Source organism: Suricata suricatta, chromosome 17 (assembly GCF_006229205.1).
Source record: "Suricata suricatta isolate VVHF042 chromosome 17, meerkat_22Aug2017_6uvM2_HiC, whole genome shotgun sequence".
NCBI classification, from domain to species: Eukaryota; Metazoa; Chordata; class Mammalia; order Carnivora; family Herpestidae; genus Suricata; species Suricata suricatta.
In genome coordinates this window covers 34640052-34655747 of record NC_043716.1, presented here as the reverse complement: position 1 = coordinate 34655747, position 15696 = coordinate 34640052, and the positions used below count along the sequence as shown (strand labels likewise).

The following is a 15696-nucleotide window of genomic DNA, read 5'->3' as shown; positions in this document are numbered from 1 at the left end:
GCCGGTTTCTAGTCGTGTCAGACCTCGTACCACAGACAGTTGTCATAAGTCAACAGGCAAGATCTGGGGGCGTCTGGGTGCCTCAGTCGGTTAAGCATCAACTTTGGCTCAGGTCGTGATCTCACGGTTTGTGAGTTCAAACCCCGCGTTGGGCTCTGGGCTGACAGCTCAGATCCTGGAGCCTGCTTTGGATTCTGTGTCTCTCTCTCTCTCTTCTCTGCCCCTTTCCTGCTCACGCTCTCTCTCTCTCTCTCTCTCTCTCTCTCAAAACTAAACGCTAAAAAACTTAAAAAATAAAAATAAAAAAGATCTGATCCAACGGTGGTTGGATCTTACCCTAATCAACTCATTCGGTTGTACTTTCAATATGAACAAATCAAAAGTAAGTCTATTTTGAGAAGACATAGCACAAATCAGGACTCTCCCCTGAGCACTTTGAGATGCTGAATGGGAGCCTTTTGTCACCGCAGGTGGGATGGAAGACGACCCGCGAGTATTACACCTTCATGTGGGTTACTTCGCCCAGTGACCTAAACCGCGAGTTGGCCAAAAAGCAGGAAGTCAAATTCAAAGGTAAGAAAAATACTGGATGGGCGGTGTTGAACACGGCAGCCAAGACCGGTTCCCTTGGGCTGAAGCTCTCCAGGGCCGGCAGAAGTCCTCCAGATTTTCAGCTCTCTTAAAAGGACCGTATTTTGGATTAAAAATCATGTTGTGTTTTCAGCTTATTACCTACCCAAGGATGATGAGTATTATCAGTTCTGCTATGTGGATCAAGACGGTGTGGTCCGTGGAGCCAGTATCCCTTTCCAGTTCCGCCCAGAAAATGAGGAGGACATCCTGGTGGTTACCACTCAGGTCTGTAAATCTCTCACCTCAAGCCCTTTCTGGCCATTAAAAAATTTTTTTTGTTTTTTTTAAATTTATTTTTGAAAGAGAGAGAGACACACACACACACAGCATGAGCAGGGAAGGGTCAGAAAGGGAGACACAGAATCCAAAGACAGGCTTCAGGCTCTGAGCTGTCAGCACAGAGTCGGACACGGGGCTCGAACCCACGAACGGTGAGATCATGACCTGAGCCGAAGTCAGACACTCAACCAACTGAGCCCCTCAGGCACCCCGCCCTTCCTGCCATTTAAGAGTGATAATTTTGCAGGACGCCTGGCTGGCTCAGCTGGGAGAGCATGTGACTCTTGATCGCAGGGTCGTGAGTTCAAGCCCCACGTTGGGCATGGAACCTACTTTAACTTGAAACACACAAGCAAAAAGTAATTTCAGGATAAGGTAGAATTTGGATCAAAAATAAGCCTTTATTGAACGTCCTAACAAAATTGTCATCCCATTTTACCACCACAGGAAATGTATCAGCTCCTTTGAGTAATAGATTTATTTACTTACCCCGTTATTTCATTGGATGCCGTCTTTCTGTCCAGCCTTATGGCAGGCACTGAAGAACTGATTAAATCCCTCACTGTCCTTGGCCTCTAGGAGCTTCATCCAATAGGAGACACGAATAGTACTAAGCGTTTGCAAGAAGAATCCACAGTCTTCTGTCATTCCCCCTCTAACTTCTTCTTTTAAGTAAAAATAGATTTTTGGGTTCTTAAAAAAAATCTTTTCAAACGTCCTTACAATGAATCGTCTCTCACTAAAAAACAAACTCTCAAAACATATTTCACTTGTTTTCTTACTGAAGTCTTGACGACCTTCCAACCCCACGTATCTTGATTCTAATCCTAACATTTCTTGAGCAGTTTCTTGGGCAAGTACCTTACAGCGCCTGTACCTTTCCTAATAGATCTAGGCCAGGATTTTAACAATTATTGGGAGACTTCTCTAATTCCCTGTGTTCATCTCCAAATCTCTTAATCTGGTTATGTAACAGCAGATGAGCTGGAAGATACTTAGGCGAGGGCTGGTCAAGGATGTGTTCACCCGTAGAGTCAGCGGAAAATAAACAAACCAATATTGAGATGGCATCTGTTATTGAGACAAAACGTGGTTGAAACTGGATTCTTTGTACCCCCGATCCTATCCCAGACTTGTAGACAGAGTCACACATACTGTTAATGGGTCTTCACATCCATTTGTATAATCTCCCTTTCTCTGGGCTTCCTGACTGGGTGCCCCCGTCCACGCTGGGTCACTGCCTCGCCCCCTTACATACTCCCAGGGAGCCCACCGAGGGGAGCTCAGCCTGCCATCTGTGCCGAGTGGCCGTGGAGGGCAGTGATGGCAGTGGTAAGGGCGTGCAGAGACAAAGACAGGGATGCAGTCGGAGTCAACTTCCCTCCCCCTCCCCAGAGAGATGAGCCACCTTTTAAACTTTTTATGGCCTCGATTTTGTTCGTCTGCCTTTCCTGGTAATGGCGGGCTCAGCTCCACAGACATAACTACCCTGGCCCTTCCCTGCCCACCGAGGAGGCGTGCCCACTCGGGGTTCACAGATGTCGCTACAGTGCGTGGGAAGCCAGCAGACCCTCAGCCTCCCCGCCTGTGGGAATGTTCCACCAGAGCCACCTGAATATCTGTCCGGGCTATACAAGGTCGAATGTGAATTTCTGGAATGCTCTCCCGCAGGGTGAGGTGGAGGAAATCGAGCAGCGCAATAAGGAGCTTTGCAAAGAAAACCAGGAGCTGAAGGACAGCTGCGTCAACCTCCAGAAGCAGAACTCAGACGTGCAGGCTGAGCTGCACAAGACGCAGGTACGGCCGCTGCTGCTCGGGAGCCCAAAAACCAGCCAAACGAACAAACAAAACAAATACGAACCTGGACTGCAGAGGTCAGAACCGGGCGATGTCTCTTCTCCGGCCCCACTTTCTCTGCGGCCTGTGATCTTACCCCCTGACGCCATTTGTGAGTAGGCACCGTGTTACAAGTTGTCTGTGGATGAGTTTATTTAAACTGGTGGAACAGGTAGTGTTATTACCCGGAGTTGACACACACGAAACTTGAGGCCTGAAGGGTACGGAATCAATCTCTCATACAGCTCATCAGTGGTGGTGGAGCCAGCGGTCCCACTGAGGCAGTGTGACCTCGTCCTAGTTTGTACGTATTGTGACCTCGTCCTAGTTTGTACGTGTCACGTGAAATGTTTTCTCTGCTCGGCTAGAGGCAGACATCAAGGGAGAAGAGAGAATGAAGGCAAGGTTGCAAGTTATCCCAAGTCCTTGCTTCTTCTCTTTTGAAACATCCTTCAGGTCAGCAGGTGGTAAATGAGAGTTGAGAATTCGAGGAGCTAAAGAGGAGAGCCTTCTCTAAAGACTATAAACCAATTACCCCGAGGTCATACCTCAGAACTTTCCAGAACACACAAACCTTGGCAGTCATCATCTTAGAGCCCTTGATCTACAGGTGAGGAACCCGAGGCCCCGAGGAGAGAGGAAGAGGTCCATTTAGCAATCACACTGGGTTAGGACCTGCTTCTCTTGGCTCCCAGACCAGCTGTTCTTTAGATCTTGCTGTCACACTTGTGCCCGTAGTGTCCTCAGCCCTGGGCTGGGATAGACGTGTGGATGACAGGTCCAGGGGACAGATCTGGCCAACCGCAGGCAGTGAGATTACAGAGGTGGCATAGATATTTAATTCACAGTCTGTCTATCGAGAATCAGTGTCTGGCCAGGAGCTCACCTGATGGGTTCTAGCCAAGGACTCAGGAGGGCTGGGTTCTCGGGTTAGCTCTCCGACCTGCTGGCTATCAGTTGTAACGATAACACAAGCCAATATTTATGCAGCACCTACTGTGTGCCCCTGTAATTGAGCATTTCACTTCCCTTAATCCCAGCAGCTCAGGGCCGTGTAGGTGGATCAATCAGTTAAACGTCCAACTCTTGATTTCCTATCATGATCTCACAGTTCCATGAGATCGAGCCCTGCATTGAGCTTTGCACTGTTAGGAGAGTCTCTGCTTGGGAGTCTCTCCCTCCCTCTGCCCCTTCCCCACTTGCGTGCACTCGCACTTTCTCAAAATAAATAAAACATTTTTAAAAAATGGGATGTGTGGGTGGCTCAGTCAGTTAACCATCCGACTTTGGCTTAGGTCATGATCTCAGTTTATGAGTTCAAGCCCCGCATTGGGCTCTGTGCTGACAGGCCAGAGCCTGGAGCCTGCTACAGATCCTGTGTGTCCCTCTCTCCCTGCCCCTCCCCCGTTCACACTCTTTCTCTCTTAAAAATAAACAAACATTAAAAAATAAAAAAATAGGGGCGCCTGGGTGGCTCAGTCAGTTGAGCATCCGGCTTCAGCTCAGGTCATGATTTCCCGGTTCGTGGGTTCAGGCCCCGTGTCGGGCTCTGTGCTGACAGCTCGGAGCCTGGAGCCTGCTTCGGATTCTGTGTTTCTGTCTCTCTCTGCCCCTCCCTGCTCATGCTCTATCTGTCTCTCTCTCTCTCTCAAAAATAAATAATAAGGGCGCCAGGGTGGCTCAGTCAGTTAAGCCTCTGACTTTGGCTCAGGTCAGATCTCACATTTGTGGGTGCTGACAGCTAGCTCAGAGCCTGGAGCCTGCTTCCGGTTCTGTGTCTCCTTCTCTCTCTGCCCCTCCACCTCTCATGCTCTGTCTCTCTCTGTATCAAAAATAAATAAAACATTAAATTTTTTAAATAAAAAATAAAATAAATGATTTTTAAAAAGACTACAAATATGTAAATCTTGGAGTCAGAAGCAGCAAGTTAAAATAAATGAAATAATTTAAAAAATAAAAGCAGTGACTTATTGATGCCCTGGGTTGGCTTCAGTGCAGAAGGAAGTTAGGAAAGAAAGAACTGTCTAGAACCAGTACAGTGGCCACCAGCCACATGTGGCCATTGAACTCTTGAAATGTGGCGTATTGTGCTATGCTGTCCGCATGATGTATATATCGGATTTTGAAGACCTCGTATGAAAAAAAATTAAAATATTTCCTTTTCATTTATCTGTTGAAACAATATTTTAGACTGTTGGGTTAAATGTGCTCTTAATAAAATGAATCGTATCTGTTTCCTTTTTTAAATGTGGCTGCTCGACTTTAATTCCATGTGCAGCATTCATGAATTTATTGGGTAGCACCTTTCAAAGAGAAAAGCCACTTTATTTCATCCGCTGCTGTGTCTGCAGTGCAGGAAGGGTCCCTCCTAAGCACTCACTGAATATTTGTTTAATGAATTAATGGACAAATACAAGCTCGAATGGAAGAGAAGTTAAGGTGATTTCTTTTTTAATGTTTATTTATTTTGAGAGAGAGAGAGCATGAGCAGGGGAGGGGGAGAGAGAGGGAGACACAGAATTGGAAGCAGGCTCCAGGCTCTGAGCTGTCAGCAGAGAGCCCGATGCGGGCGTCGAACACACAGACTACAGGATCATGACCTGAGCCGAAGTCGGACACTTAACTGCCTAAGCCACCCAGGTGCCCCTGAGAACATTTTAATATGGAAATCGCCTTACTTGGACATTTTATTCACCGTTGTGTTGTGACATATAATAAGTGCCTGACATGTAATAAGCATCCCGTAAATATTTGTTGGATGCCTGAGATACTAAACATTGTCTTAGAAATGGCTGGTTCCTTTGATGTTCCAATCTGCAGGAGGAGCTGGAAACTCTAAAGAGCGCCACTCAGAAGCTGGAAGAGAAAGTGAAGGCCCAGAAGGACAGCTGGGAGGCGGAGCTGCTGCAGTAAGTGTGTCCCCGGCCGGAAGGAGCTGTGTTGTGGACACCCTTGGCGGGGCTCCAGAATTCCCTAGAAAACAGTCTTGCTATTAGGACAGTGATGGGAATGATTCTAGGTTAGAGAACTAGGATCCGAATGGCAAGGAGATGTAACTTGAATTCAAGTATTAATCCAAAGTGTTGAATGCAAGCAGTGAGGTCGGGAAGCTGAAATGGAACTGAAGAGGAGTGGATTTTAAACTAACTCCGCAGCCTTGAATCATTAAAGGCCTGGGGGTCTGACCGTGTTTTTCACCTCCGCAGACTGAAAGAACAAAACCAGAAGATGTCCTCAGAAAACAAGAAGATGGGAGTCAGAGTGGAGGAGCTCCAGGTAGGTGATGACGGACCTTTGCCGGAGTGCACTATCCTACCCTTGCCACCACGCCTGCCTGGTGGCCCAGAGAAAGCAAGCTATGCTGCACTATATTGAGTGCCCAAAGTGTGACTTTCAAAGCATCAGAGTAGGGGCGCCTGGGTGGCTCAGTTAGTTAAGCATCTGACTTTGGCTCAGGTCATGATCTCGTGGTTCCTGGGTTCAAGCCCTGCTTCGGACTCTGTGCTGATGGCTCAGAGCCTGGAGCCTGCTTCAGATGCTCTGTCTCCCTCTCTCTCTGCCCCTCCCCTGCTCACACTCTGTCTCTGTCTTTCAAAAACAAATATTTTTGAAAAGGTGGAAAATCATTAGACTAAAGTTTGAGGGGTTTTTCTGGTCATGACCGCCCCCAACCCCAAACACCGTTACTGTTATAGTCCTGGTCCGCTGGAAACCGCATAACTTGTTCAGTTCATATTTGTCGCAAGCTCTTAAGATGGAGAACCGTCCGCTCTGCCAGTGGCTTCCAAACGTTTTTCTTTCTGCTATAAAATCCCTTCAAGCCAAGTCTTTCTCAGAAGCCTAGAACGTAAACCAGAAAGCAGCTGGAGCACTCTTGTTTTTAGGGAGCTGCACCTTCAAGAGTTGCTGCTTGAATTTCCCTCACTCGAGTCTTGGCTCTGGAGGGAGAGCTGAAGAGAAGACGTTCCAGGGCTCTCGGGCAGCCGGGAGCTGCTGAGGAGAACACACACACACACACACACACACACACAACACACACACACACACACACACACACACACACACACACCCCCAAGTTGTGTTAGTCTTTGTGAAACAGCACTGTTCCGCTCACTTGTCCCTCTTTCACACCCCCCCCCAAGTTGTGTTAGTCTTTGTGAAACAGCACTGTTCCGCTCACTTGTCCCTCTTTCACACCTTGGTGGTCTTCTCTTGTTTTGCTCCAGGCCCAGCTGTCAAAGCAAGAGAAGGAAATGGCGAAGCTCGTTCAGGGAGATCAAGATAAGACAGAGCAGCTGGAGCGACTGAACGAGGAAAAGAGCCAGCTTCTTCTCACCTTAACTCAGCAGGTAGGGTCATGAATGACAAACTAACATTTTTAGGCCCTTGCGGGAACCTGTGGATCATTCGTTCATTATTCTGTCGTGTCCCCGGCTATCACCGGCTTTGGGAAAGGCCTCAGAGGAAGGCACCAGAAATGAGGGACCTCATGGCCGTTCTCAGAGGCCGGCAAGGGAAGGCTCGCCCCCTGTGTCTGCATCCTGCTCGCTCATCAGCTCAGCGGGACCTTCCCCAGTGTGCGCGGGCCCCGTGTTTCCCCGGCCGGCGGTACTGAAATCTGTTTCCGTGCAGAGGGAGCATCAGAAGAAGCTGGAGCAGAGAGTAGAGGTGATGAAGCAGGAAGAAACCGCCGCCCTGAAGAAACAGCAAGCATTCACGGCACGTCTGTCTTTGGATGGCTTTGGGGGAAGGGAGCCCGTGGAAGCGGGGGGTGCCGACGGGAAGGAAGGGGCAGGGTCCGTTTTCAGGTGGTGGAAAGGATAAAAAAAAGACACAGATGAGGTGCTCCCCTCTGACCCAGGAAGGACAGAGAATTTGTCACTTAGGAAACATCTTGGAGAGAGGTGGCCTTTTCCGCGGCGTGGTGAATGGCAGGCGGATACCGAAAGGGAAACTTCATGACAGGTTCTCAGAAATACAACCCTGGACTGGGTTTCCACCCCGAGTAACCCCTACCACCTCCTTAAACGGTTCTTTTGGGGGCAGACAAATTAACGATGATAGAGCTGAGCTCTACAGTTTGATAATATCACAGCCATCCAAACAGATTTTGTTGTGATTAATATAATATGAGCAATTAGCATTTGAAGTTATTCTGAGCTACAGTAATATAGTAATGAGAGCCTAATCAGCTCATCATTTCCAGTAATAGGATAGAATGTTGCAAAAGAGGCCTCGGGGTGATCGTTTTCCAAATCGATCGAAGGGTCTGAGAAACCCTGATGTGCGGAGGGTATGCAGCTATCGGGTTTATAACTCACACCACGCAGGCGTCACGCACTCACTCAGTCATTGCTCAGTCAACACCGGAGTCCCAGCGTCCATGAGCTACAGCGTAGTTCCCAGCATCATGACGAGGAAAACCGCGTCCTCTGAACTCTGTTCCCGAACCAAATCGGCCACCCAGAGAAATGGTTGGTTTGGCCACACTGGTACGTCTCAAAATGGCACCGGGGATCAACAACTCAACATTGGGAATATTTCCCACTTTAAAGAAACAAACACAAGGATGTGTTCTAGCTTCCTGAAAACAGCGAGGCTCGCAGCAGCGAAGCCGGGGCCGGGTGACGCCGCGCCCTTCACTGGCCGCGAGCGCTCCGCTCCACTCGGGTCCTCCCCTCCGTCCGGCCACATGACAGGCCCGGGCCCTGCTGGCACAGGGGGACTTTGCGGCCTCCGTAGCAAAGGGATCGCTGTGTTAAATAACGTGCGCCCATTCAAGGGTTTGGACGTCCTTTGGGGCGGGGAGGGTCCCGGTTTTCGTGGACCGTTTTCCGAGACCCAGGGGCTCAGTTCTTATTCCTCACCTATCCCAAGGATGCCAGACTCTGAGGACGGTGTGTCTTGTGCTTCGGGAGTCTAGGGACAAGAAAACAGTGGAGGAGCAGTTAGTGCCAGAGGTAGAGCGCCTCCAGGTGAAGGGAGAGGCTGGCAAAGCCTGTTTCTTAGAGAAGTACAGAGAGTGTCAGCGGCTCCACAAACAGACCAGGCAACTCAGGGCTGCCGCACCGGTAGGTGACCCGGGGCCCAGGCAGCAAGGGGCGTGAAGGTGTGTGGTTCTTAGACCGAGCCCGGAGGATTGTCCACCCTCATTAAGGAGAAACATGTCTCAAAAAAAAAAAAAAATCCCCTTTCTGCTACAAAGAGGAGGAATGGAGTGTGTGGCCAGGAACGAGTCTGGGGGCGCCCCGGAAATCTAGGCCCCAGTTCAGCTGCAGGTCTCAGGGAAGATTTTTGTAGCCACGGGTCAGGTTTCCATGTAGACTCAGATAGTCCTTTCTTATTTCTGCCTTTTGAGGAAGTGAAGCGGGACCAGGAAGGCCAGCAAGAGCCAGTGGGGACGGGAGCCGGGAGCCAGCAGTCAGCGCTGCCACCGGGTAGTCCCTCTCACACTGCCCTCGGGGTCGGCTAGACTCGCACAGCAGTCTGGGTACCAGCATTCCGATAAAAAAATTCTTGGAAAAGAAAAAAAAACAACTAGTAGGATTAGCTCAAGTGTTTTCGGGAGGCGTGTGCACGTGTACCTGTGTAGGTAGGAGATGGGAGACATTGACGAAAAACCTGCCAGCTTGAGGGTGTCTGAACATAGTCAGGTCAGCCCGTCACACCAGGAAGCCCAGGACCTTGGCCTGGGCTCCCAGCAGCCGCCGATGGATGCCTTCCAGGGTTCCTTCGTCCTCTGTGTTACTTGAGTGCAGAGGCCTCACCTTCCTGGGAGCTGGAGGGGTTGTCCCACCAGTCTAAGTGCCTCACGCCATCTCGAGGCTCGTGTCCCTGGCTGGGTGGGGTTAAACAAGGGTCCAGTTAGCCCTGGTCCTCATCGGTCCGTCTTGAGGCTTTTTTCCCAAGCGTATTACGTTTTCTGTCCTTGGTCGTTGACACCGCCCACTAACCCGGAAGGAACGGGCACCTCGATGCTGGCCCAGGCCTCCCCACATCTTGTTAAGTCACTGCTCTGTAAGCCAGCGCCTCCCCATCCCCTCCTCTGCACCCCAGCTCCCTCCGCCCCGCCCCTCCCCAGTCCCGGATGCTCTGCGGGCCCCTCGCTTTACCCCACTTGGGATCCAGATTATAATATGTGCTCCTAACCCGAATTGTTTTTTGTTATCAATAGGATGAGAACTCTGGCCTGTCAAAAAAACTGAGCGAGAACAAGATTATGTATAACGCTCTGCAGAGAGAGAAAGAGCGACTGGAGAGAGAAAACGATGTAAGTGTGTAGAGAGGGCAAAAACCTCACGGTGTGCAGGGGCAGGAGCAGGGTGACCCGGAGACAGGATGCCCCAGAGTTAAGTAAACGTGCCCTTTCTGGGACGGAGGGCGGGCGAGACCATTGACAGCAAATTCAGCCTGGGTCCCTCATCTACCACCACCTCACTCTCGGTTCTATGCCTGGAACCCGCGCTGCGTGGCAGGAGTCCACCTGAAAGGAACAGGCCTGTGGAAGATCTAAGTTAATTTTGCGTCTAACTTCACACTTATTACAGGTATTTTCTTTGGGGAATAATATCCTACGTCCTTTTTATGCTAGTTGAGGGACCCCTTTTCCTTCAGCACAACTTTTTCCTGTTCTGCCACCAAACCAGGGCAGAAGTGATGGTCTGTACTAGTACGGGGCCCATGGTGGGCAAATGCTATGAAAGAAAATGCTGTGCATTCATTCATTCACTCATTCATTCATTCATCCAGCCAACATTTATTTTCTGCTGTTGACTTCGGCTCAGGTCAAGATCTCGCAGACTGTGGGTTCAAGGCCCGCATCGGGCTCTGTGCTGACAGCTCAGAGCCTGGATTGTGCTTTAGATTCTGTGTCTCCCTCTCTCTCTGCCCCTCCCCCACTCGTGCTCCTCTCTGTCTCAAAAATGAATTAACATTAGAAAAATGTCTTTAAACAATAAATTAAAACGGTTTTTAATCTTTTTAATGTTTTATTTATTTTTGATACAGAGAGAGACAGAGCATGAGAGGGGGAGGGGCAGAGAGAGAAGGAGACACAGAACTGGAAGCAGGCTCCAGGCTCTAAGCTAGCTGTCAGCACAGAGCCTGACGAAGGGCTCAAACCCAGGAATGTGAGATCTGACCTGAGCCGAAGTCGGAGGCTTAACCGACTGAGCCACCCAGGCGCCCCTAAAATGTTTTTTAAAAAAAAAGCTGCCCTCGAAGGCACTTTCCTGCTCTTGTGTCAAAGGTATCCACGCCCCCCTAGGGTCCTCTGTCTCTCCCCTCTCTGAACCCCCCCCCAGGCTGTGCCCCCAAGTGATCTTTTCTGGCTCTGATTACGTCATTTATGCTAGCACCTTTCAGCATAATAGGGGCCTTTGGAGTCTATTTCCGGTCCCGTTATTCTCATCCTCTCGATTTAGATGAATACACCTTGACTTTGAGGTCTGTTTTCCTGGCGTAGTCTCCTAGGAGGAGGGGAGGACACACAATCTGCAACAGGGAAAACGGTCGGATTTTTTTTTCTTTTAAGTAATCTGTTCCCCCATTGTGGGGCTCTGAACCCACTATCTTGAGATCAAGAGTCCCGTGCTCTGCCAACTGAGCCAACCAGGTGCCCCAAGATCTGATATTTGAAAGTTTTGTTGAGAACCAATAGTAAAGCCCTTTTAATATGTTAAGGGGCAGTTTACGAATTTTTTTTCCTAAGAACATTAAATGCTGTCTGTCCTCCTCGTAGCTTCTCTCTTATTCTTCCCATCATTCCTTCCCTCTCTCTCTTCCTCCTTTCTCTCTCTCTCTCTCTCTCTCTCGGTGTATCCATTTGAAAAGGATAAAACATAAAGACAGAAAAATTATATAGATGAATATTCACCTTGTGTAAGAAAATTGTTCTGGGAAGGAGACTAAAAGAACTATTTTGCTCTTAATAATGTACAACAGCTTCAACCTTTTTTTTAATTAATGTTTTATTTATTTTTGAGAGAGAGAGAGACAGAGCACAGGTGGGGGAGGGGCAGAGAGGGAGACACAGAATCCCAAGCAGGCTCCAGACTCTGAGCCATCAGCACAGAGCCCAACGCGGGACCCAAACTCACAAACCGTGAGATCACGACCTGAGCCGAAGTCAGACGCTTAACCGACTGAGCCACCCGGGTGCCCCAACAGCTTCAACCTTAATGTAGCTCCCGCCACCTCCTATAGGCAACATTTGTACACACACCCGCGCCCCCGCCCCCCAGTGGGGATGTATTTAGAGGCTTAAAATTCTTTTTTGAGTTAATCTAAACAAATGCAGTGTATATTTAAATTCGGGTATAAACAACTGAGATCTTCAGAGTGTTGAGGCCTCTGCTTTCCCTTTAGAAGAATTACAATATATCATTTCCCAGGATTCTCCAGCGCGCCCGCTGGTCATCGAGAACTACCTGTCATGGGCATCCCCTTGCTACTGGCTTGTGGCCATTTTTTGTTGTTGTCTTTCAACACGTCTCTACGAATGTTCTGTCCCTAGCTCTTGAAGAAGGAGAACAACAGATTGCTGAGTTACATGGGTCTGGATTTTGACTCCTTGTCTTATCAAGTGCCTACTGCAGATCAAGGAGGTGCAGGACGAAACCCGGCACTTGTCTATGGAAACCCCTATTCCGGTAAGACAGCTGCCCTTTGAGCTAGGAGGCCCCGTGCCTGCCTGCATCCTTCCGCCCTCCTCCCGCTGAAAATTTTTTTTTTTTTGGTCCGAGATGCTAATTAAGACCAGTCTCATTGTTAAGACTTGCCGGGCAGAAGCCGAGGACCCAATAGAAAGATTGCCGGGCAAGAAGTGTTAATTGAGAAATAAATCTGAATCTAGAAGACGCAAATCAGACCATTCGCCTCGAGGCAGCGGACACAAATTGAGTCCCGTGGCTATATTCCAAATATATAAATCAGAGAAATGTCTCTGTGTAGATGATACACACATACAAGACTGAGGAGGCTAATTAAAGGTTTGGGAAGGGAAGCACAAGAGGTGGGGTGGGCCGCCCCAGAACGGGCAGTCAGGCGGCCCCCGCGGTGGCCTGACCGAGGGTAACAGGAGTGTGGACCATGGAGACCCCGCACTGGTCTTGGAGGACAGGAAGCGGGCGTGAACACCAGTCTTGTCACTCAAGGCCCGAAGGTCAGCCTGTCCTCGCCAGACACAAGGGAACAGGGGACTTTTGCTCTTTTGTCTCCAAGAGCAATAGAAGACCTTTTCTTGGGCCGTTTAAAGCAGTCCTGCCCTCTCTCCAGCATCCCAATCAGATCTTTTCAGCGGGCAGGGCTAGACACTTTATTTTCCTCTTTAAAAATATTTTCTAAGCATGTCATTTAAAAATCCCTGTTTGCCTGGATTCAGTGTTCAAATCTATTCTCAAATTGTTTTCTGATTAAATTGTGACCGTTTTTATTAAAATCTCATTTTTCCCATGCTGTAATAGGGTTTATTTATTATCATTATTTTTTAATGTATGTTTATTTTTGAGACAGAGACAGAGTGTGAACAAGGAGGTGGGCAGAGAGAGAGGGAGACACAGAATCTGAAACAGGCTCCAGGCTCTGAGCTGTCAGCAGAGAGCCCGATGCAGAGCTCGAACTCATAAACCCTGAGATCATGACCTGAGCCAAAGTCGGACGCTGAACCGACTGAGCCACCCGGGCGCCCCGTATTTTTTTCTGATTATATAGCAATATGCATGGCTGTCACAAATGCCACTTCATTATTTTTTCCTCTTTTCCCTTTATCATTGACCTAGATCCCCTCTGTCAGAAGTTAATGGCACAGAGGAGAGAGAAAGAGACACTGGGGAGAAAGGGAACAAAGAGAGTTACAGAAAGCAGCTGCTAGATCGCAGTTCGACAGCGTAGGGATGGGATTTCTCTCATCCAGTGAAATCTTTGTTATCATTCTCAGGTATCCAGGAGAGCTCTGCCCCAAGCCTGGTAAGTACATGAATCCTGAGATTGTCCGCATCACATTCTTGAGAAATGTCCCTGCCGGCTCAAGTTCATGGGAGAAACGTAGAGACCCTGGTTCATGTTGACAGTTCGGGAAGGCAGCTGGATCTGTTGGGTCAAAACCCGAAGCTGTTGAGGGAGGGAGAAGAAAGCACTGCTCGTCCATCAGCTTCCTGGTGCAGATCACCTGTGAGCGGAGTTTGGCACCAGGACTAGGGAGGAGATGCGAACTAGGCAGCCATCCCAACAAGGTGTGCCTGGGGTCCCTTCCAGGCCGGACCCTCTTTGACCACATTAGCAGTAGTGGGGGCCTTTCGACCCTGGGGTAGAGAAAGCCCCAGTGACGGGTCTCCAGAGGTGAATATGTTCAGTCGTCCTCCGTCTCCTAGAGCACCTGCCGTGTGCCGAGCATTGTGCTCTGTGCTGAGGCTATAGTAAGATGCGAGACACAGCCTCTGTTACACTGAGTGCGCCTTGGGACTCACCTCTTTGCTCTTTCCCCCAGCTCGCTGCCAGGAAGTGCCCCACCTGCAAATCGGACTTCGCCGATGACATTCTTGATCCCGCCTTGGAGCCACAGCACCCGCAGCCCCTTTGTTTGAATTGTCCGATTTGTGGCAAGACCTTCCCAGCAAAAGACAAGCAGATCTTTGAAGACCACGTGTACTGCCACAGTCTCTAAGCGTCCCGGCCTCTTGGCTCTGTACCGTCCCTAGGTTTTTATAGATAGAACCGGTAGCTTCTACTTTGAGTTATGACCCAAGATCCTGCCTAACACGAAATTATTAGGGATTTACTCAGTCCTGCTGCCCTAAGGGTGGAGTCACACCGATGACGTGGTGAGGGCCGTTCCGTCCATCCTTGTGAGTGACTGCTACCTTTTAGGTCCCGTAACTAGCTGTGTCCTGCTCTCACCTAGGGCCCAGTCTTCCAAGAGTCACCAGCACAAAGGCCCTGGGATGGAACTGACCGGCTATTCATTCACAACAGGCTCGACTCGAATACTAAGTGATTCATTTTCCAAGTTGTCCCTTCAAGGTCAGTCCTTGAGTGTTTGTCCACTGAGTTCTGAGTCGTGAGCCTGCAGCCGGTGATTGAGCGGAGGTTGAGAATTCCTCCTCCTCCTCCTCCTCCTCCTCCTCCTCCTCGGGTTTCTCTCTCCCGCTGATTGCAGTAAACTAGCCAAAGATGACACTGCAGAGAACTCAGTCATCCCATTTGGAGCCCACAGGTTTCACAGCTCCCAGCAGAAGCATCTTATTCCTGAACCATGAGCACAAAATATTTCAATCACAGAACGCCTTCTTTCTCTCTGGATACTTCTGTTTGGCATTTTCTACTCTTTGATCTTTCCTATGCACATAACTTTTCTTGCTGTAAGTCCTTCCTCAATGATGCATAGGACTTGTTACAAACTGTCTGGGCTTGCAGCTTTCTGAGCAGGTGAGTTTTGAATATGGAGAAGTCAGAATAATGAGACTATTAATCTCTTTAATAAAAATAAACTAGTCCTCTATTTCAGGGACGTTGGTAACTTAAATTTGGTCATTGAGTTTGCAGTCTTTTGTTTTGAAGCTTATGAGAAAAGGGCAACCAAGAGGCTTATGGGACTCGTAGGCCCCACCAGTGATTTCTCCCCACTTGTCTTGACTAGTCTAGTCACCAGAAGTGCCCCAGCCGCGATCTTGAGATGGAGAGGCAGGTGACAGGGCATTGGTTTGAGAAATCTGGAGCTCTGACTTCTTGCTCCAGCTTCCCAAGCGCTTTTTCAAAGGGGGCAGCATGGATTTGGGCGCTCTTCGTGGACTAAGTTCAATGCCCTCCGTCCCGATTCGCCTAATCGAACTATAAGAAAGCAATTCCATTTTCTCTCCCCCTCCAGGGACAGAATAAACGGAAACGACTCTCAGGCAGGCAGCCGGCCGGCCGGTCAAAAACCTCAGAGTCATGTAAACCGTGACATCTCAG

At 49.2% G+C, this 15696-nt stretch overlaps 1 protein-coding gene and 1 non-coding gene across 3 annotated transcripts in view; both read left to right on the top strand.

Annotated features, from left to right (window-relative positions):
• Positions 1–15268, top strand: part of CALCOCO2 (calcium binding and coiled-coil domain 2) — a 28212-nt gene extending 12944 nt beyond the window's left edge. For both annotated transcript variants that reach the window (XM_029927920.1, XM_029927921.1), the window contains exons 3-13: positions 471–573; positions 725–858; positions 2584–2709; positions 5569–5657; positions 5955–6024; positions 6975–7097; positions 7381–7467; positions 9923–10018; positions 12263–12398; positions 13685–13713; positions 14234–15268. In XM_029927920.1, the coding sequence (XP_029783780.1) occupies positions 471–573; positions 725–858; positions 2584–2709; positions 5569–5657; positions 5955–6024; positions 6975–7097; positions 7381–7467; positions 9923–10018; positions 12263–12398; positions 13685–13713; positions 14234–14410 (1170 nt within the window). In that variant the 3' untranslated portion in view covers positions 14411–15268. The remainder of the gene's footprint in view (positions 1–470; positions 574–724; positions 859–2583; positions 2710–5568; positions 5658–5954; positions 6025–6974; positions 7098–7380; positions 7468–9922; positions 10019–12262; positions 12399–13684; positions 13714–14233) is intronic.
• Positions 1163–1235, top strand: TRNAK-CUU. Its single transcript has one exon. It is a non-coding gene; the product is annotated as a tRNA-Lys (tRNA).
• Positions 15269–15696: the final 428 nt, after the last annotated feature.